This window comes from Phascolarctos cinereus, unplaced genomic scaffold (assembly GCF_003287225.1).
Source record: "Phascolarctos cinereus isolate Bilbo 61053 unplaced genomic scaffold, phaCin_HiC Scaffold_5;HRSCAF=322, whole genome shotgun sequence".
NCBI classification, from domain to species: domain Eukaryota; kingdom Metazoa; phylum Chordata; class Mammalia; order Diprotodontia; family Phascolarctidae; genus Phascolarctos; species Phascolarctos cinereus.
Window position 1 is genome coordinate 351,176,388 of NW_027555958.1, and position 24,188 is coordinate 351,200,575.

A 24,188-nucleotide genomic window follows, 5' to 3' on the forward strand; every position below is an offset into this window, starting at 1 on the left:
CCATCTTTCGTATCAGCACTAACACCTGCTGCTAGCACCCCCTAGAACACTGGTCCTCCTTGCAGCACAGCCCTAACAGCCTTTATCTAAGGAAGCAATTCTGTGGAGAGGGGGGTCTAGGTGAAGCAGCAAGACATCTAGAGAGACAGAAAACAGAATGCTCTAGGTAAGCCCAAACCACCACCACCACCACCTCCTCCCTTCAGATCCTGTTGGAGACAGGAAATGCAGTCTGACAAATACTCCAGAAGTGGCTACAGATACAGCTGTTTAAGATCCAGAAAAGAAAGTTCTTGCTACCAAAGTCCTTGGCACTGTCAAATGGTCCAACATCAGAAAATGACATGATTTTAAGAGTGGAAATGACATTAAAGAAACATTACCATTTTCTTTGCTGCTGCACAATGATGACTATAGGACCTTTCTATCTGACTTGAAAGCAAAAGCTTTCATATATGCTGTTTCCTCCATTAGAATGCAGGTTCTTTAAGAGCAGGAAATGTCTTATTTTTCTGTTTGCATCCCTAAGCATTTAGCACAGAGTAAACACTTAACGATTCATGCACTCATGTTAGGTAAAACCCTTCACCGAGACCAGTACCTGAAGATCAGGAAATGCATTTTCTTTATTGTATACCCTGTACTAAAGCACAATGCCACGAACAAAAAAGACACCTTAAGTGTTTAATTTGTTGATTTAAAGCAAGCATATTTTAAAACCAATGATTCATTTCTATTAACTATGTTAGAACTTTCAAGCATTAACTCCCCCCCAATAAAAATATTACCTGATGCCTCTATCTCATTTTGACTGCAAGATAAGTCATCCAAACACAGATCAATGAGAAGGACCTGCCCAACATCAGTAACCACAGCTGCCACACCAAAAAGCCATCGAAGACTCTGGTGCAAATGCTGAGTACTTGCACTGGCTCCTCCATGATTAATTATTGGTTCAATGGCAGTTACCTAAAAACAGAATAAAAGATCTATTTTTTTCATTTGTGTAGTATAAGAAAATTTTAATAAAAATACACTGTACAAATTCTGAAAGAAATTACCTCAATTATGCTGGATTAAATAATAGCAAGCCACTAATATACAGTATAATAATTTATACTAGGTAACCTAAATCATATTAATCATAAGTATATTGGAGCCTTCAGATTCGTATAGAATTATATCCAAAGAATTAATCACATAAAATCCTAAGGCCCATACTAATTCAGGAAGGAATAAAGCAGAAAAAAAAAAGATCATTTAAACTTTAAAAGAGAAAAACCTATGTAATTTCCAAATAGTGTTTAATATTATTTTAATTACCCATATCATTTTCCAGCACAGCTAGTAAGTGTCTGAGTTTGAAATAGAACTCTTCTCCACTCCCCGCCCTGCACTCTTATCTACTGAGCCACCTAGCTGTCCTGAGGGAGGTAGTGAAGGCAATTCAAAATATTTAAATATTTTTGAGGAAGCAAGTTCATAGTGATGAAGTTTGCACTTAAGGTCACATTGCTAGTAAGGAGGAGCTTGGAATCCATTCCAGGCCTTCTTACTTGCACAGAATGATAGTGGTGTAAAGATATCTTCTAGTTTGACTCCCTCATTTTACAGATGACGAAGCTGAAGTTCTTGAGAGGTTAAATGACTACTTAATATATAGCTAATGGGAGGTGGAACCAACATTTAAATCCAGGTCTTTTGAAACCACATCTACTGTTGTTTCCAGTATAGCACAGAAAAACTGTTCAAGCTATTTTTTGTTTGTTTCTTAAAGAAAATCAGATATACTAAGTAATAGTATATAATGAATAGAGAAACTCTTGGTATAGTACCATCTATGATCTTAGGAACCCCATATATATCCTCCTTTTATTCTGAAACATGAGAAACAATATAAAGTTTAGATTAGATGAAAAAATGAATACCTCAAACTCTCCATTCTTGAGAAATACATACCCTTCCAGGAAGGACAACTGCTTTAACTACTCTTGAAATCCCAAGGTCATAAAGACAGAGAACACTCCCTTCTGTTTCTTCCAAACCAATTAACAATCCAGTTCTTTTCTGCCAAGAGAATTCTTTCACTGCAAGGACAGTGGGACGCTGCTCATTTATTCCACTAAATCTATATGCAGACAACCGCTCGCCAGTAATAGAGTTTACTACTTCAAGTTGTGGACCACAAGCCAGGCAAGCTAATCCGTTCCTCCCTAGAAGCAGAAGAAAAAATGAGTTAGTTTGATACAGTTAAACTACAGAAACATGAAACAGGGCAACCAGATGTCCATTTATTATTAAGCATTTACTACATAAGAGGAGAAATGCTAGGTGTTAGATAAACAAAGATTAGTATAGCATTACTAAGACTTTAAAAAGAAAAACTTTTTTTTGCTGATGGAACCCCTTGAGGCCATTAAAAGCACTTCACAATTTTCCAAAATGTGATCCTGCTGATGATGAGGTCTCTGGGGGTGCTTGGAACCCTGAAATGCAAGGGTACAGGGCAAGTCTGCCTCGAAAGAATTCGACCACTCAAGCCTTCTTTTAGTCCAAGTAGTGAGTTCATTATGACACTGGTTGGGTGGGCAAGATTCCTAGTGAGTCTGCACTTAATGCAGAGTGAATGCATAGAGTGAAAATGATACTTTTATACAGAGAAAGGGAAAAAAGGTAAGTGAAAAGATCTTGGGATAAGACAAAGACAAAAGTGGAAACTGTCCCTGCCCTTAAGAAGCTTACATAACATGAGGAAGGATAACATATACATACATAAGTATGTATACATATTTACACAGGTAGGTAAATAGATATTCTGATTTTTGGGAAGTCATCTAGCAAATAGGGAGAACCAAGAACACATACAGAAGGGGGTACGTGAGCTAAGTCTTAATGGAAACTAGAAATTCTGAGAGATGGAGATGAAAATAGAGAACATTCCAGGAATGGAGGATAGCCAGTATAAAGGCATTGAGTGTTGTGTATGAAGACTAGTTAGAAAGCCAGTCTGACTGGACCACAGAGAATAATAATATGTAACAAAGTGCCTTGGCACAGAAGGCAGCAGCCAGATTGTCAAATACTTTAACTGTCCAAAAGAAGTTTATATTTAATCCTGGATATAACATAGAGTGATTGGAGTTTGTTTTTTTTTTTTGGTGGGTGGGTGGGGGTAACTATGCAGTATACACTTTGGCAGCTGTGTAGAGGATGAACTGAAGAAATGAGAGTAAAGGTGTGTAGGTTTGGGGGGGAAAAGTCCTAATAAGGAAATCCGAACTACAGTTGTGGTTCTGTGAATGAAGAAAAGAAGATGTGTGATTCAAAGGCAGAGTTTCAATATAAGAACAATGAGGGATAAGGTAAGACCAGATTGTGAAGGAAACCTGAAAGTCAGAAGAACAAACCTGAAATTTCTTCTCTAGGCAAATAAGGTTATTTAAAGTTTTATATCACATGACTGACACGATCAAAGCAGTGTTTTAAAAAAAATTAATCTATGGGGAACAAAATGGATGATACAAGAGAGAAACTAGAGACCAGATACAAGACTGCTTATTAATAGTAATATAACAGTATAGATCTGATCTGGGATGTTGATAATGAGAATGGATCATAAAGATCAAATGGGCATTAAGGGTAACTAAGCAGCACAGTAGATAGAGTACTGGTCAGAAATCAGGAAAATTTAAGTTTAAATCCAGCCTCAGACTCTACTAGCTGTGTGACCTTGGGTAAGTCTCTTAACTTCTGTTTGCCTCAGTTTCTTGAACTATAAAATGGGAATAATAATAATAATAGCATCTACCTCCCAGGATTATTGTGAGATCAAATAACATTTGTAAAGTGCTTAACAGAGTGCCTGGCACACAGCATCACCTATATAAATGCAATACTTAAATTGATCTTACTGATTCAGGAATTTCCTTTTAAAATGCAAGTAATATTAAAATTGTTTTTACATGTAATTAGGGAAAAAATGAAATGTTAAATTAAAAATAAATAAATAGATGAAACAGACATTTTATGGGGCAGCCTGGAATTAGGAATACTTGAGTTCAAATCATAATTCAGAAACTTACTGGGCAAGTCTGCCTCAGTTTCCCCATTTGTAAAAGGCAGGAGTAGTAGTAATAGTACCTACTTCCCAGGGTTGTAGTGAGGATCAAAAGAGATATAATTGTAAAGTGCTTAGCACAGTTCCCAGCACACTGTAAATGCTGCATAAATGTTAGCTGCTATTATTATTACAGATAGTTCTCGCTTTATGTAAGTGGACCATTAGACCTCTACATAAAGCAATTTTTAGCAAAGTGAATTTGCCTATGGATGTGGGGGACGAATGAAGAGAAGCAAGAAAGGGCTGGCACAGGATCCAAGGACATGTGGAAGCCACAGAGAGAGAAGCAAGAGCAGAAGGAGGAACGAACATGTGGGGGCTGTAGCCAGCCACATGAGAGCCGGGCCAGAACCAAGAGGAAAATCACTCAAGGTGCAGACACACAGGGGCTGGACACGAACACAGACAGAAGAGGATGGGCGACGACACGTGGTGTCCAAACGCTGATGGACAGAAAACAGACACACAGGCAGAGTAGGGCAAAAATCTCCTCTCTCAGTGCCGGAGGTCTCCAGTCAAGGCCCCCAGTTTGAAGCATTAGTGGTAGTCTATTCATCCATCCATTCTTCTGCTTTCATTTGGAGGGTCTATGTTTTAGGTTGCTTTTTTTTTTAAGTTTTTTTCCTTTGGGGAGGGAAGGAATTAAATTGATTCTGTATCATTTTATAATTGATTCTATTCTGTAATTGATCCTATTTTGTGTTACTGCCCCACTGTGTATACCTGTTCAAGCCACAATTCTTCATCTATTTGTCTATGAGCTAAGTTTAGAAGTTCAGTTCTTCTGCTAATCACTATTCTAGTCTTGCCTCAAGGAAATGTTATCCTTGAGGGATGCAGGCCTGGTCCACTATCTCTAACCTTGCAGGTAGACTCAAACAATGAACATTTCTTAGTCAGAGTTTAGTTCCTCCTCTGAGTTAGTTAAAAGAAAACTTGTCCCTTATACCTACAGCTCCTGGAAAATTCCATGACATGTTTGCTAACTTTGAAGGCCTACAAGTTGATCTGGTACCTTTCCACAAGATTCACTGTCCATCCCTGCCTGTCCTTGTAGTATTAAGGAGGGTCTTCTCTCCCTTCTAGGAGCCAAGGAGTCTGCTATTCCAGATCTACTATCAAGGGTCTCAGGATGCACATGGGTCCCATGAATCAATCAAGCATTCCTCTAAGACAGAGAGGTATGGTTACTAGTCCCATGTAGGTGTGTGTTGTCCTTACCCCGATGATGCTGACAGCCCTACAATCAACTGCATTATTTTCTTCACCTACCCAACTCTCTTTCTTGTTCTCCTGTACTTCCCAAAACTATATATGAAAGTTAATAAGTCCTACCTCAGGTCTTTGGTCATAAGAGAGGCCACTGACCCAATTTATTGGTTATTGCTAGCCTAATTAATAAACTGATCATACTCAGACAACTGTATCTCAGTTTACCTTAATTCCAAATCTGATGGGGGGAAGGGTGTGGAATACTAAGCTGAAGAGCAGGAGTAGAAAGAGAAAGCACAGTACTGTATTATAAAATTAACATAGGTTGGCTTTTTTTTGCAATGTAGTCTCAGAATTCTTTATTCAGAATTTGTATAATATGAATTTACATAAAGTGAGAACTATATTAAAAATGCATATCACCATCTATCCAACAATACCTAGTCTGATTAACTCTTGGTTAAAAAGTTCTCCACAGGGGATCCGCACAAGAGTTGAAAGCTGTCTTTGCTTTCTCTTGCTATTACAAGGGCACAAGCGGAACACTCTGGTTACCACTTGTCATCCACTGCTCTTGACTAACTCTTCTCTTTCTGTCATGCAATTCTCTGATAATATATATCCTTTATTCCTGTCCTTCAGGTTTTGTTGGTATATGTTGCACCCTGCTCATATCTACTACCCATCTTTCTACTGCCGTCCTTATGATACTCCTCTAGTTCTTCAGACATTGCATGTCTTGTTTCCATACAGCAAATGCTTGTAAAATGTTAGAAAAAAAAAAGACTTTTGCTTTCATGAGAAACTAGAGGGCAATAAAAGAGTTGTGCAATTTACTATAAGCAATCCAGACTGCTTTTTTCTTTTTAGACTCTGGGGCCCAGCTCACCATCCCATGCATACTATATGTCCCAGATATACACACTGCTGGAGAAGTTCTATAGTATGTCCATTTAAATGGATGCTGAAATATGGACAACACATTCTTTATCCGTTTGGCATTTCCTGTAAGGATTAACAGGCCTTTTTTGAGTTATCACAGACCTCCTCCAGGAGGCTCACAATGTTTTATATTTAGCTTGATGTTTATCATAACAGGTTCATTTAAATTGGACTTTTTGTTCTTACAACACCCAAGGAGTCCTAAATGATCTGTATATGTAAATGGGAGACAACTTGATGTAAAAGCCGAGAAGATGGCATTCTGTTCTCCCAGATCAAATGCGTTCCCATAATTAAACAATACGTACAACTTTTAGTTAATTACGAGATGGTAAAGTTACATTATTGCTGGCTTGCCAATCCTATGTTAAAATTTTGTGAATTACATTTTCCATAAAATTTACAATGTTTTCCTACACATTTCTATATAAAGACTCTATGAAGAATCTTATTTTGGTTAAAAGAGAAGGCTGTAAATAAAAAACACCCAGTATTCAGACACTATTTTCCTCAAAAATGTTGATTCAATTCCAGGGTACTAAAGTTGAGCTGTTTAAGAGAAAAAACTATCAGTGCAAACTGAAGCACAGAGCAGTTCCTTGAAAGGTAGAATCAGGAAAAAATATGGACCTTTAAAAATTACACAAGAGTGCAATAAAAGTTTTAATTTTCTTTTTCCACACTTATGGAGAACTGCATTTTTAACTATAACTAGTTTAATATACCAGTAAGTCAATCAACAAGCCATTTATTAAGCCCCCACCACATACTATGTTAATTACAATAACAACATTAGTAAGAATACTATAAAAGCTAGTATTTATATAAGGCTTTAAAATTTGCTTTAAAAAGTACTTTACCAATATGATCTCATTTGATCCTCACAACAACCCTAAGAGGTAGATGCTATTATTATCCCTACTTTATGGGAAGTGAGGATAAGAAGTGATTAAGTAATTTGCTCAGGGTTACACAGCTTTTTATTAAGTGTCTGAGGCAGAATTTGAACTGAGGTCTTCTTGACTTCACATCTAATACACTGCAAACACTTTACTAAATTTACATAAAATAAGCACAAGGTAGTTTGTAAGGAAGGGCAGTAGTAGAAAAAAATCAGGAAAGGCATCATGTAGAAGGTGGTACTAGAACTGAGTTCTGAAAGAAATTTGGAAAGAGACTCAAAGAGGCAGAAGTGGGGTGATGGTGAGATTTGCTCAGGAAAATCAATCTGACAGAAGTGAAAAGGATGGATTGTAGAAAGCATATATACTTCAGCGGGGAAACCAATTGAGAAGCTAATGCAACATCCAGGCAAGAAGTAATGCCTATGATAGCGGCCATGTAAACAGGCATAGTGGATAAAATGCTGAACTCATCCAGAAGACCATAAGTTGAAATCTTGCCACTTAGAGTGTAGCCTTGGGCAAGTGACTTTAACCTTCATCTTGCCCCAGACACTTACAGTTATAACCCTGGGCAAATGACTTTACCCCTCTGAGCCTCAACTTTCTCACCTGTAAAATAGGCACAATAATATCACTTCTGGGCTTGCTGTGAAGATCAACATAAACAAATGCAATGTGTTTTATAAATTTTAAAGTGTTAAGGGGAAAAAAAGTGCTAGCTATTTAAACAATAAGAAACTATTGCACTTACTTCACTTGCTAGAATGTTATCTTCTGTTGTAAGGATCGAGAGAGAACCTAAGGTAGGCACTTTGTAATTCTTGAATCAATATATAAACATTAACTACTAAAGACAGTAAAATGCGTTGAGTCAGTAAAATCTCAAAAACTTTAACTTGCCTCCAGTAAATCTTCCCCGAAGTACAGACTCTAGTGTTATTTCATCTTCTCCAAGGGCTTGAATAGTCACTTCTGGAAACCGCAGCAGACTGCTGGTTACTTGTGCAGTTAGGTCTCGCATACTTCACTGTAAATACATAATACTACAATTAAACACACTTTTAAAAAAATACAACTACGCCACATTTTTTCATCCCATTAAAAACAAATCTGATTTGAGATAATTCTAATGGAAATGCGATCATTGGCATACTGCACTAAAGAGAATCGACAGAAACGTGAGTAAACTTGCAGGAAAATGCAGTATGAAGAAACAGGAAAAACAAATGCATGATAATAACGTAAATGAAAAATAAAAAAGAGGCTGAACTCAAGAAGCTCCCTGTAGGCAAAAAAACTAACAAAAGCTCCAGTTCGGCATTTAAATCTCTTCACAACTTAGCTCCAGCCCATTTTTCCAGATGATCACACGTTTACTATACCATGACATACTATACAGTCCAATCAAACTAGCCAGCTAGCATATCTCATCTAAGTAACATTCTCGTTTGCATCTCTGTGCTTTTGTACAAGCTGCTCCGTAACTCCTTACACCCACATGCCTGTAATGTTTCCCCTCATCTTCACGAGCTCAACAGGTTTTTAAAACCTAACTCAAGTGCCAGCATGCTACAAAAGGCTCCCCCCCCCTTATTTAAATGGTCTCCCAAATTACTTCATTTTGTATCTATGTGTATGTGTGGATGTTTCATTTTTTCTAAACTAAACTAAATTAAATTAAATTGACCAATCTTTGAACTGCAATAACAGTCAGGTTTTACTTAACCATTTGTTTCTTGGAGTGCAGGAGAGCTACAGAGAAGTAAGAGTGGAAAAGGAAGCAATGTAACAGTTTTTGTTGTTGTTGAGCCTGGTAATAATGTCTTCTTCAGAGGGAGTTGAGGGCACTGAGAAGCTAAATAACTTTGCCCAAGATCACACAACTAATATGTGTCAAAGGCTATACTCCAATCCAGCTCTTCCTAACTCCTAGCGCCACCAGCTCTCTATCCACCATGACTCTAAATACTGAAAAATGACTTAAGAAACAAAACCAAGAACAAAGATATCAGGAAAACTTTTTTTAAAAGAAAAATAAAAGCTACAATTTCAAAGCAATACAATAGTCAAAGAACAGAATGTCAAAAAAAGATAAACTGCTTTTCGAACATCAATTACTAGGTCTAGATACAATATTACTATATTCCATTAGTACAAGTATATTGAAAGATTATATATAATGAACTATTTAGCTATCCATAATACTCAGACTGCTGGGCAAAATAATCCAAACAATTCATCATATCCTCTTTCATTCATGAAACCTGGTTAGGGTCAATAAAAAGTAAAATTTACCTAATTTTCCCTCCCTCTCTAGCTTCAAATAAAATTTCCAGGCGAAACATTAATGAACAGTGAAATCAAAATGTTGGCTGAAAATATGAGAAATAAAAGATCCTGATTATCTACAAACTGGATAATTTATCAGTTAATAATCAAGATAAGTTATACTATTTCAGATAGAAGTATTATGTTAATGTGTCTTATAACTTCAAAAAAGTACTTTCCCCACAAAATATTAAGATAACTGTAAATATTATACTACACTACATAGCTTTTGTGCCATTACTTTTCCCTTGACCAGTGAAGGTGCCAGAAATCAAGTTGTATTCCTGTATCACTGCAGATCACTTCAAACATATACATAGAACTTCTGCCTAAAATAATTGAATATACCTATTTCAATGTACCCAATAGACAGGGGCTTCGCCTTTATATTTTGCCCTCCAAAAATATTCTTGGTTTGCCATTTTCTAGACATGAGAGATTTCAAAGGTATTTCTGAAAAGCACTGTATTTTAGCGTTGACTATCACAGTAAGAAGTAAGACATCTTTCCTCAATACTTTTATTTCTAAAGTCAACTTTTTATGATGTGGTTGTAAACAGAAGATCTTAAGAGCAAGAATATCACTGATCTATGAGTTAAGTGCCCTTTGGGGATTAAACACCAAAAAAATCTGCTTATGATATATAATTTAGGAAGAACAAAAACCAGGCATAGAACAAGATTTATAATGCGCAAAACCACCTGCTAAGCTTATTTTATTTCTGTTCACCAACAGGAGGGAGGCAATAAACATTTATTAAAAATCTAAGAATAGGGGCAGCTAGGTGGCACAGTGGATAGAGCACTGGCTCTGGATTCAGGAGGCCCTGAGTTCAAATCCGGCCTCAGACACATAACACTTACTTAGCTGTGTGACCTTGGGCAAGTCACTTAATCCCATTGCCAAGCCAAAAAAACCCCCAACAACCTAAGAGTGACATTAAATGCTTTAAAATTTTATTTTAAGACTGGCATTAAGTGCTTTAAAACTCTATTTTTCTGACTCTTACAACAACCCTGCAAGGTAGGTGCTATTATTATCATCCCCATTTTTACATATGAAGAAAAAGCATACATAAGCCAAATGACTTACCTGGGGACATGGAGCTAATAAATGACTGAGGCCAGATTTGAACTCTGGTCTTCATGACTCCAGACCTAGAACTCTATCCACTGTACCAACTCTATCCATTGTACCTAGCTCCCAATACTGGGAATCAAAGGAAAAGATAAAAAATAATAGTAGTTGGCCACTAGATCCTAAATTATGACACATACCTTTTCTAAGCCTACAGCTGACTATACTGAACTTTTTAATTAAATGTGTCCCAAAGAAGGAAAGAACATTAGATTTGGAGTCAGACGATTTACATTCAAAATGCTAACTATTCTATGTGACCCTAAGTCTAAGGGATTGGACCCAAAGATCTTTATAATCTCTTCAAACTCTAAATCTACGATGCTAGACATATTTCGATGAACTTATTTTTCTCAAGTAAAGGAATTCTATTTTTTTCTCACCTCAAGCAGTTCTTAAAAGCCTTAATAGGCACTGTCAATATGTCTATTTGCCACACTTTATGTGATGTTGAATGTCAAGAATTCAAAAAGGATTTCAACAGATACTTAAAAGATTCAAATTTAATATGAATATACAGTCATCCCTAGATATTTGCAGGTGTTAGTGGCATAAGACCCTTGGGAATGTGATAAATTACGAAATAACTCTAGGCTACACTCCAAATGTTTATTTTAATAATCCTGATCATATTTAACATACAAAACAATTAAAACCACACACTGCACACGTCAAAAAAAAAAGGTGCTGTTTCTATGCAAGAGATTAGTATCTCACACACTTTCCAGAGTCTTCGCAGCTGCCTGTATAGCTCCCGCAACTGCTTCAGATTTTCTTCTCCTAAGAAAAGCTCAGAACACAAGGATCACTGCCAGAGAAAATCACGTGACCAAGTGCGGATGGTAGAGAGACAAACAGGGTATTCCCACAGAGTGCTTAGCTCCATAGTTCTTTAGCACACTGAAACCTTTAACAGAAATTAACTGTTCATAACAAATTTCTGCATGTATACTTCTAGTAGCAAATGATAAAAAGATGAATATATAGTATTTATTATATCATTTTAAGTTTTCTTTACATATATGCTTTGCTTCAAATCTCCAAAAGTTCCTATTTAATGGGAATGTGGCCAATACACAAATAACCAAAACTGTGAATGTAAAACCCAAAAATATCAAGGGATGGCTGTATTTATTGAAGAAAAAACATTAAATCCTGCACAAGGATTCAAAAATCAATTATTAAAAACACTTTTCATTAGTTATTTAGTTCATAAGAATTCAAACCTCAGGGGGCAGCTAGGTGGTACAGTGGATAGAGCACTGGAATCTAGAGGACCTGAGTTCAAATCTGCCCTTGGACACTTGACACTTACTAGCTGTGTGACCCTAGGCAAGTTACTTAACCCCATTGCCTAGCAAAAAAAGAAGGAAAAGAATTCAATCCTCATTTTGAAAATTTATTTTACTGACTGTTAAGGGTTAGGTTTATAATAAAAATGTTTTTAAGCCAACTGCAGGAGCACAATTTAAGGGAAATGTAGAGCAACTTTTGGAGTTTTAATGAACTGCTAACAGTAGCAATTGATTTGAAAAAGAAAACATACAGGAAGGATATAATAAAAGTTCCCCCTCCAATTATCTGAAGTGATGGAAGGTACAAGGAAGAGATTATATCTACTGTGTGCCAGGCTAATTGTACTAAGAACTTAAAAAAAAATCTAATTTGATCCTCACATTTTACAGTTGAGTAAATTGAGGCAAACAGAAAAGTAACTTGCCCAAGGCGATACAGCTACTCAGTGACTTAGGACACTTTTGAACTCAGGTTTTCCTGACTCTAGGCCCAGCAAACCAGCTGACTCTAATGATAGCACTACAAGATGAATAGGCCTATTCTGTGTATATCCTGTGGGGAGAACTAGAATAAGTACAGCTTACTAATGAATAATGTCAATACATAAGGAAAAACTTTTTAAGCATCAGGCATATATAGCCAAATATAAGATTGCTAATAGAATATTTGATGCTGTAGTCACTTTGAAAGTAGACTATGAAATTAAAACTCTTTTAATTAATGTTGATGTAAGGGAAAATCTCCTAATAATTAAAAATGTCCAAAAGTAGAGTGGGATGTCTTGCAGGGTAGTGAGTTCTCCATCACTGGAAGTCTTCAAGTAGAGATTAGATGACCATTTTTCAGGATGCTTACTTATCAGGGATGCTGGACAGGGAGTTCCTATTCAGGTATGGGTTAGACTAGTTAACTTTTGAGGTCCCTTCCAACTCCAAGGTTCTTGAAGGTCTAAGAAAGTATTAACATTTTCTTTCCCTTCATCATTCCCTTGGTTGCTAATGACAAGGATGACACTGATTAATACATGCTAGTTTGTCACTATGTAAATACAAGTTCTGAGTGTATGCTCTATAAAATCTGTATTTTTCTTGTATTGTGATTTTTGTATTTTTTTTTAACATCAGACTTACTGTTCCATTGTGTATTCATTTTAGGTTAAACTGCCTGAAATGTGATTTGAGATATACATGTTTGTTTGTATTTGAAATGTAAGCAATCACAGCTTGAAATGATAGATATTTCTCACCGGCTGCTGTATTGTCTATAAGTAATGGCAAATGTTGCTCTAAAGTAAGAAGTAATTATAACTAGAAATAGGCTGTAGATGTGATACTTCAAACAGACTTGTTTTGCTTTTCTATATTCCTGAAAATTTAAAAATGTATTTTAATGGAAAAAAAAGAATCAGGCACATAAAAACAAGAAAGGACATCAAGAAGCATTAAGATACTACTTACTAGTAGTAGTCCATAAACATTTATTAAGGGCCTACTATGTACCAAGCACCATGTTAAGAACTGGAGATACAAAGAAAAGGCCAAAGATAGTCTCTGCTCTCAAGAAGATCACAGTCTTAACAGAGGAGACACCATCAAAACAACTACGTAGAAACAAGACAGATGCAAGAAAAAATTGGAAACAATCAACAAGAGAAGGCACTACTAGCATTAAAGGAGATAGGAAAGGACTCTTCCAGAAGGTGGGATTTTACCTGGGACTTCATGGAAGCCAGGAGATGGAGATGAGGGCAAGAAACCCAGGCACAGGAGACAGCCAGTGAAAACTGGGAGTTAGGAGACAAACTGTCTCCTTGCTTGTTCAAGGAATAAAAAGACCAGTGTCACTATATCCGAGGAATTGGGGGACCAAGGAAAGGGAACATGGAGGTTACATGTAGAAGAAAGTTGAGGGAAGCAGGTTTTAGGGAGCTCTGAATATGAAAAAGAGTATTTTATTCTGGATTCTGGAGGTAAAGGAAGATCACTTTGACAGCTGAGTGGAGGATGGATTTCAATTCCCGTGACAACAAGGACAATAACGACAAGGATGACAATGACTACCACCACCTCCCATAACTACAAATAAAGACCTCAAAATATTCTGGAGAGCTCAACCCATAAACTGGATTGAAAGCTGATTGTTATTCCAAATGAAATTGCTCCCCACAACCACCCAGATATAATATTGATTCAATTTGTAAAAACTTGAAGAGCAACGTTTTTAATAGCTCTTAGCATCATCAATACTCAATCTCCAAGCTACATAGAATGTAAACTTCCAAAGAATAGAGAACCAATAAAAACTGAACAAAGTCATTAAAAAAAAAAGATAAGGTACATAAATCATTCTTTTTGTCCCACATATTACACTAGTTCTGCCAAGGTCATTTTCACTGACTGTACAGAAGATGAGCTCACACCCAAATACTTTTTGTTGTTTAGTCATTTCACTTGTGTCTGACTCTCCATGACCCCATTTGGGGTTTTCTTGGCAAAGGCACTGGCGTGGCTTGCCATTTCCTTTTCCAGCTCATTTTACAGATGAAAAAACTGAGGTAAACAGACTTAAGTGACTTGTTCAGGGTCACACCACTAATTAGTATCTGAGGTGGGATCTGAACTCAAATCTGCCTGACTCCAGGCTCTGTACTCTACTACATCACCTACTTAATTTTATTCAATTATAAAAAACATTTATTTCATCTACTTTTGCAATATTCCATAGAAAACTGAACATAAGGAAATAAACTGCAAATAGGACTCACCTCAGGGCCATTTCTATCAGAAGGTCATCCAAAAAGTTGAAAAGAACATTTTCACGATATTTTCAATTATAAAAAGTAATTCTTTAACCAACCTGGACAATAGTCTACCAAATATTAAACAGATCTAAATAACTTCTCATGGTTGGGTGGTGCCAGAATAATAAAAACAACACTACCTAAAGATTCAACACCATACCAAAGTACCAACAGATAACTTTAGAGAATAAGAACATTAATCTGAAGGAATAAAAAAAATTAAAAATCTAAAAGGAAATACTGAAAAAAGCGAGAGGGGGGCCTAGCACTACATGGCAATTAATCATCTTGGTTAACAGAAAAGTAAATCAGTGGAAATGTTTAGATAGGTACACAAAACCCAGAAACAACTGAACATAATAACAGCAGTTTGATAAACCTAAAGATGACATCTACAAAAAAGTTCTTTTGAGAAAGCTAGACAAGCAGTCTGATGGAAATTAGTTTCAGACCAACATCTCAAATGATATAACACAAATATGCTCTAAATGGATACAAGACTTAGATGTTAACATAAATTAGGAGCAAGGAAAGTGACACCTTTCATAACTATGGATAGAGGAAAAGTTCTTGGTCAAACAAGGGATATGAAAGATTACAAAAAATGAAATCACAAAAGGATCACAGAAAATGAACAATTCTGAATTCATAAAATTTTAAAGATTTTGCACAAACAAAATCAAATGCAGTTAGAACAAGAGCTATTCCCCAATAAATGGTCAAAATGTCCCAAATCACTAAAAATAAGAGAAATGCAAGTTAATACAACTCTTCATGTTCTAGCTCACGTCCAAGAAACTGGAAGTTACAATAAAAAAGGGAAAATGCTTATTGCTGGAAGAACTGTGGGAGCACCTGAATAATATTGCACAGCTCAGTGGAACTGTGTAGTACAACTATTTTGTTCTTGTTTTTTTTTGGGGGGGGGTAGGCAATGGGGTCAAGTGACTTGCCCAGGGTCACACAGCTAGTAAGTGTTATGTGTCTGAGGCCGGATTTGAACTCAGGTCCTCCTGAATCCAGGGCTGGTGCTCTATCCACTGCGCCACCTAGCTGCCCCACAGTACAACTATTTTGGAAAGAAATTTGGAACCATACTCAAAAGTCATTAGACTATGCATTCCCTTTAACCCATCCACATCCAGGTCAAGAGATCAAAGAAAGTGGCAAAGGCCTCAAATGAGCAACAATATTTATAGCAACACTTTTTGTTTTAGAAATAAACAAAGCAAAAAAACCTAGAACCAAAGTGGAAATCCATCAACAAGAGAATGGTTGAGCAAATTTTAGTATATGAATATAATGGAAAACAATGCATTCTAAAAAATGAAAGGATTAAAGCATTAAATAAAAATTCCTTGATAAAAGGATACAAACAGGGTACTCCACAATTTGGCTCTAACCTACTTTTCCAGAGCTATTTCTTAACTATTCCCCCTTTCAATCCTCCTTAACTATTTCACCCCAGCTCAGGTGCCACCCCACTACCTATCCACTCATTACTGAACTACTCTACTAAGCTTCTCCAACGTACTTTTGTCATTCTAAATTATAGATAATAATGCTTACAATCTAACTTATAAAAAACAATACTGTAATACATAATACTTAGGTACTATAGCTATGTATACGCCTACTTGATTTTATGATGCTCTTGTGTTTAGACTGCCTGTAAACTTATCATGTGACCTTGGGCAAGTCATTTTTCTGTACCCTGGAGCATAATTTCCTCATGTGCTATAAAGAAATAAATGAATAAATAAATGAAGTGGCTGGACTAGATCCCTGGGGTCAAACTCAAAGAGAAATGGTACCACTAAACCATACCTAAGGATCCCTGCAGGTCACATAATGACTTAGAAAACCACATTATGTTCTATTGTATGTATTTTGTTAAATATTTGCCTATTTGCCAGATATTTGCCTATTTGACTCTTTGACAGATTTAACTTTAGGATCCTATGATCTCTATCTTCCTTCAGGTCATGAGGCAGGGGGGAAGTATACTGGATTTGGACTTAGATGATCTGAAGCCACCACTTAACTGTCAACCACTTTTTGTGAACTGTGTGACCTTGGTCAAGTCACTTATTGTTACTAGATCTGTTTCCTCCTATGTTTAAAAAAAAGAAAAAAGTCAAAAAAAAGAGAACATGACTATTGCTAATGTTCTTTCAAGGTCAAAATCTATGGTCCTATGAATAAATGTGAGAACTGTGAAGGAACTCAAAATTTGAAACAGAGAATAAAGAATCACAACTGTCTTCTGTCATTTAGTATAACCAAGTACCAATGGGCCCTGAAAGAACTTGTATTAGAAGCTACAGTTCAAATTGACCTAAGGCTGTCAAGGAATCTAAAGACAAAAAACTTTACGGTGTTTTTTTTTTTTTAATTTTTTAAAACAGTCTAGCACTAGCCAAGAAACAGAATGGCAGAACAGTGCAATGAATAGATTAGGTACCCAATAAACTACAATACATTTTTTTTTAATCAGGGATCCTTTATAATTGTCTGGAATCACTATCTTGATCAGGCTACTTAAGTCCTTCACAGTTGATTATCATTACAATACTACTATCACTGTGTACTACATTACTGTAGTAAATGATCATAGTAATTTAATGTTTGATAAATCCAAAGATCCAAGCTTTTGGGGAAGAACTATTTGACAAAAATTGCTGAGAAAATTGGAAAGCAGTTTGGCAGAAACTAGGAATAGACCAGCATCTCACACTATATGGTCAAATTGGTTAACTGATTTAAACCTAAAGGGTGACAGCATAAGTAAATTAGAGGAGCATGGAAAAATACCCATCAGATCTAAGGATGAGGGAAGAGTTTATGTCCAAGCAAGAGATAGAGAAGATCTCAGGAAGTAAAATGGATAATTGTGATTACATGAAATTAAAAAGTTTTTACAAAAACAAAATTAATGCATCCAAAATTCGAAGGAAAGCAGAAAACTGTGGGAAGGGGGAGAGATTTTATAGCAAAGTTTCTCTGATAAAGGCCTCATTTCTCCAACATACAGGAACTGAGCCAAATTTATAAAAATGAACCACTCCCCAATTGACAAATGGTCAAAGGTTATAAACAGGAAATCAAAGCTATCAATTGTCACATGAAAAAATGCTCTAAATCACTACTGATTAAAGAAATACAAATTCAAGTAACTCCTGAGATACCACCTCACACCTATCAGACTGGGTAATATGACAGAAAAGGAAAATGACAAATGTTGGAGGGGATGTGAAGAAACTGGGACACTAATGCACTGCTGGTAGAGTTGTGAAGTGGTCCAACCATTCTGGAGAACAATTTGGAAATGTGCCCAAAGGGCTATTAAACCATTCATACCCTTCGACCCAGCAATACAACTAACTACTAGGTCTGTATTAAAGAGATCAAAGAAAAGGGGAAAGGACCTATATGTACAAAAATATTTATAGCAGCTCTTTCAGTGGTGGCAAAGAATTGGAAATTGAGGAGCTCCCCATCAAGTGGAGAATGCCTAAACAAGTTGTAGTAATATAACTATAATGGAATACTATTGTACTACACGAAATGACTAGCAGGACGGTTTCAGAAAAATCCGGGAAGACTTACATGAACTGAGGAAAACTGAAGCTAGCAGAATCAAGAGAACACTGTATACAGTAACAGCAATATTGTATAATGATCAATTATGAATGACTTAGCTACTCTGATCAACTGTTGTTGTTCAGTTGTTTCAGTTGTATCTGACTCTTCATGACCCCATTTGGGGTTTTCTTGGCAAAGATACTGGAATAGTTTTCCATTTCCTTTTCTAGCTCATTTTAGAGATGAGAAAACTGAGGTAAATAGGGTTACGTGACTAGCTCATTTTAGAGATGAGAAAACTGAGGTACACAGGGTTAAATGACTTGCCCCCAATTGCCTAAAAAAAAAAAAAGAAAAGAAAAAAAGAGAAAGAAAAGAAAAGAAAACTACCCAAAGTCACACAGCTAGTATGCATCTGAGGCCATATTTGAACTCAGGGCTTCCTGAATTCAAGCCCAGGACTCTATACATTGTGCCAACTAGCTGCCTGTATTCTGATCAATACAATAGTCCAATTCAATTTTGAAGATCTTATATGATGAAAAAATGCTATCCACTTCCAGGGAAAGAACTGATGGTGTCTGGATGTAGACCGAAGCATATTTTTTTCACTTTCTTTATTGTTCTTCCTTAAAAAAAAGGCTAATATGGAAATGTTTTGCATGGTTTCACATATATAACTGTATTTCATGCCTTTTCAATGGGTAGGGGAGGCTTCAGAGAGAGGCACAGAATTAAAAACTCAAAAAAATATACATTTTAAATGAATGCCCCCCCAATAAATGTGCAATTTAAGAATTTTTTTTTAAGAAAGTGCATGATTTAAACATCCAGATGTGGACAACCAGGTCAACTTCAAGAGGACATGACTATCAGTAAACATATATTAATTTCCTACTATGTACCAGGCACTGTGTTAAGGACTGAGGATAGGCAAAAGAGTCCCCCTGCCCTCAGGGGGCTCACAATCTAATGGGAGAGACAACATGCAAACAACTAAGTACAAACAAGAAATATACAGAATAACCTGGAAATAATCAACAGAGGGAAGCTATTAGCATTAATTTTTGTTGTTCAGTTGTTTTCTGTCTTCTCTGACTCTCTGTGACCCCATCTGGGGTTTTCTTGGCAAAGATACTGAAGTGTTTTGCCATTTCCTTCTCCAGCTCATTTTACAGATGAGGAAACGAAGACAAATGGGGTTAAGTGAATTGCTCAGGATCACATGGTAAGCATCTGAGGACAGATCTGAACTCAGGAAGATGAGTCTTCCTGACTCCAGGCCCAGCTCTCTATCCATGGCTCTACCTAGCTCCCCTTCACTATCATTAAAGGGGAGCAGAAAAGGATTCCTGCAGAAAGTAGGATTTTAGCTGGGGACTTGAAACCAGGAGGCAAAGATGGTGAAGGAAAGTATTTCAAATATGTGAACAACCAGTGTCACTGGATCCTAGACTACATGGTAGGGAAGAATAATGGTACAATAAGACTGGAAAGGTAGGAGGGGTCAAGTTGTGAAAGGTTTTTTGAAAGCTAAATTAGAGGATTTTATATTTGATTCTAGAGATAATAGGGAGTCACTGGAGTTTATGAATGGGAGGAAGAGGGGGCATATGGTCAGATATGCATTTCAGGGAAATTAATTTGACAGCTGTGTAGGAGAGATTGGAGTGAGAGGAGACTAACTAGCAGCTGTGGCAACAGTGTAGATATGAGGTAATGAGAGCCTACACAGGATCATGGCAGTGTCAGGGAAGGAGGAATAAAGGAGAGATATCACAAAGGTAAAAATCAACAGGACTTGGCAACAGATTTGACATGGAGGAGTGAGAGTGAGGAGTTAAGGATGATGATACCTAGGCTGCAAGACTGGGAGGGCGGTGATATGCTGGACAATAACAGGAAAGTTCAGAAGGGAAGTAGGTTAGTGGTGTAGAACATGAGTTTAGTTCTGGACACGTGAGTTTAAGGGAGACAGAGATGATCACTGAAACCAGGGAGCTAATGAAGACACCAAGTGAAATAGAATAGGAGGAGAACCCAGGCCAGACCCTGGGGACACCCACCTTAGCAGGCCTGACCTGGACAAGTGGCATTTTCTCCCCTTACCCCAAAGACAGAAAACAGAAGACTGGTGCTCAATGAAATATTATTTCTCCTCTTCCTTCAACAGGAAGGAGACCTGGAGTGGAAAAAGGATTAAATTTTGTTCAGCTGGGCCTCAGAAGCCAAAACTAGGGCAATACGTGAAAGTTGCAAAAAACAAATCTAAGGAAATACTTCCTAATATTTAGAACTGTCCCAAGGTTAAAAAAAAAAGACTACCTCAAGAAATAGTGAATCTTCCATCACTGAATGTCTTTAACCAAAAGTTATATGACTGCTAGATGGAGTTAATATCAGAGATATGAAGCTAATGAGATCACAGGAACAATCAATTAACCTAGGAGTATTAATTGAGCACCTACTATATGCCTGCCAGGAACTATGATAAGTGCTGGCTATAAATACAAGAAAGAGTTCCTTGCTCACAAGAAACTTACATCCCAATGACTTACATAAGTGCAGCTTAAATGTAAAGTAAACAAAAACCAAGTAGTTAAATATAAGAATAAATCCAGGATCTAAAATGTAGAGCTAGAGATCATCTAGTCCAGCTTCCAACTCATTTTACAGATAAGAAAACTGAGGCTGAAAGAAGATAAATTACTTCTCTACAATCTCACACCTATGTAGTGTAGAGAATGTATCTCCTGAGTATTGGTACAATACTTGTTCCACTATAGAATCCTAAAGCTATAATTTGTATTCAATGTCTTAATGATCCCACAAGTTCAATTCACCAAACCTTCAAGATTCCAAAGCAATTTAAGTGCATCACTTTTGTTTTTTGGGTTTTTTTTGGCTAGGCAATGGGGTTAAGTGACTTGCCCAGAGTCACACAGCTAGTAAGTGTTATGTGTCTGAGGCCGCATTTGAACTCAGGTCCTCCTGAATCCAGGGCCAGTGCTCTCTATCCACTGAGCCACCTAGCTGCCCCCAAGTGCATCACTTTTATTAATTCTTATAAAAATTCTAAGGATGACTTTTTAATATCCATTTTTATACAGACAAGGAATTTTGGCATTTATATTAAGTAACCTATTTATTATTGTCAACTCAAGAAATCTGTAATCTAAGTCTAGAAACTCCATATCTAACATTTCATTCAGTATTTTAAAATGTCTCAATATCTACACATTTGACTTGTATTTTATTCAAGAAAGTATTACCTTCTGTTGCCCCTTGAAATATTCTTTGTGACTGACAAAACCAAAACTTTACCCTCTATAACTTATATAACTATATAACTATAATGGCTTATGATTGTTCAGTGGACAGACTACTTAACTAGTTAAAGGAGTCTTCACTTTTACAAGGCAGTTTACCGCAACATGGGAAAGCTTATGCTCACATTAAAGCACAAACGAAATCTCCTTATCTGAGGTGCCAGATATAACTCAAAGCTAAAAGCTATACTCTTCACTGACCAGATTATGTTACCTACGTAAATGAAGAACCATAATACTGTGACACTCTACCCATGGTTTAATAACATACAAATTTCTAATACAGGCATAAGATTTCGTTATGGGGAATAACGGTAACTTCTCAAAAATTCCAAGATGCTTACTGAAGTTTTGAAGAATCTGAAAGTCTAAGACCTAAGCCAACTTAAGCAAAGATAAATGAAGACAGAATTTATTAAATGGAGAGAACTTTCAGCTATGGTAATTAAGAAAGTGAATTACTAAGTTTGTATGGAAGATAAAAAAATAATTAGAAATAAGACAGTTCAATATTTTCGTCCTCTAAAAGGCAATGTCTGGAGTTTACAATAAAGAAAAATCATGTTAGTAGGATAGAAGACGTTTCTTTTTTAAAAAAAAGTTTTAGTTATTCTTTAGAACAAAAAAAAATCATGAAGTTGGTTCATGAAGTAACTCATGAAACAAAATCTATGGGCATCTGTAGTATTTAATTCTCCCTAATTAAATCTATCAAAATTTGACCAAGTTTTTACTTACATACTTTCTAAGACCATTAGATACATAAATATAAATGCTGAATTACCTCAATGAAGTAACAATTTATATTTTTTCTACTAACATACAAATTTGTATTGTATTTATTATTTTTAGGGGCTCTTTAAAAAAATATCAGCTTTGCAAAATTTATAAATTTTTTCTTTCATTGCCAGTTGTGGAAAAAACCTTATTTAATTGAAGTAGTCTCTCTTTCAGCTACTTTTCCAGATATTTTCATAATAAAAGGCATGGAGGAAAGGAGGGCATTATGTACTCAGCGAGCTTACATAATTTCACCCAGGCTGCTTTTAGTGGCTATTTGGAAGCTTGATAAAACTGACTGACTGCAAATGGTAGCTAACTAAATTATGAGTTGAAGGGATTTTTTTCAACAACCTGTTTCTTTCCCCAGTAGAGACAAAACAAAACATAAAACCAAAATACGATTTAATTTTAAAGTAAAATTTTAAAAATTCAAATCACTTTCATATACACATAAAAACCTTCTAAACTCCATGAGGAAGATAAACTTTCATTTCAAAAACAATCTTTGAAGCATTATTCAATGGGGTAAAGCTGTCTGGTAAATACCAAGTAAACCACTACTCAAATGAGCAATGTTTTTTACTTTCTGGGGGTCTCCATTAGCTTAAAACCCACCCAAAATTGTTACCCAAGAGGAATTTCCTAACCTCTGTTTGACCTAACACATTTAAACTCAAATGCTCTTAAGCTTATGTTAGCCTTTAATATTCTAGACTAATCATTTTCAATAGTTTTATCATCTCAGCAGATGGTGCCACAAAACGGAACTGATTTCAAGTTTATATCTTCCACCTAATAAACTGAAAAGTCAAAAACAAAGAAACCACCACCCCTCTAACAAAGACCTAAGAATACCAGCATATTTCAGGAAAGCATCAGCCTGAAAGGATTTAACGTATTCTTCACTGGAGAGTTTATTCTTAATTTACTGCTTGTCCTATAGAAACCCAGAAAATGGAAATTAAAAGAGTTCATATATAAGCAGCCATATTACGAGAAGCAAAGAGTATGGTCCTGAAATCAAAAAGACCTGGGTCCTGACTGTGTATCAATGGTCAAATTACAACCTCTGAGTACCTGTGTCCCCTAAGGAAGGAAGTGGCCAAGACACAAAAGCCAAAGAAATATTTTATATTTGATCCTGGAAATAGGAAGGAGCCACTAGACTTCAAGAAATGGGGAAAATGTCATTTGTGACAGGTGAGTGGTGGATGTGGAGTGGGGAAGAGACAAATTATAATTTCACACTGGGATTTCCACATACCAATGAACACCAAAAATGTAAAATCAACCATTTATCATTCAAAAAGATGAATTATCCTATCTATAACTCTACAAACTTCATAACAGAAGACCCAAACTTTCTTGTTCTAAGGGATGCAATTAGTAGTACAAAGTACTATGATTAGAGAAACTTTCTTTTTAATCACTTTTAAGCTTCTCCCTCAACCCCATAAAGCAATACACAATCTAAAAAAAAAGAACAAGTTAAAAGTCACAGAAAAATAGTCCAAAATATATTTGTGCTTACAAGCTCCAACCTTGAATAACATATCCTTATGAGATGGAAAACTGGATTGATGATTACAATGTACTATTTTATTTACCTCTCCACAAATGCAAGGGGAAAAGGAAAGGACAAAAGGGATGGAAAGTATTGTGGGATTAAATGATGAAGGAATTGCTCACACAGAAATGAACTAAATAAAATACTACTTTTCAGACTGAGCCTAGAGGTGATATGGGCTGA

The 24,188-nt window shown here is 36.2% G+C and overlaps 1 protein-coding gene across 1 annotated transcript in view; it reads right to left on the reverse strand.

The window, feature by feature from the left end:
• The window catches only part of AHCTF1 (AT-hook containing transcription factor 1), a 118,765-nt gene that overhangs the window by 84,339 nt on the left and 10,238 nt on the right, over nt 1-24,188 (reverse strand). The window contains 3 exon segments of the mRNA XM_020982117.2: nt 789-969; nt 1,960-2,213; nt 8,080-8,206. Of these exon segments, the coding sequence (XP_020837776.1) occupies nt 789-969; nt 1,960-2,213; nt 8,080-8,200 (556 nt within the window). The 5' untranslated portion in view covers nt 8,201-8,206.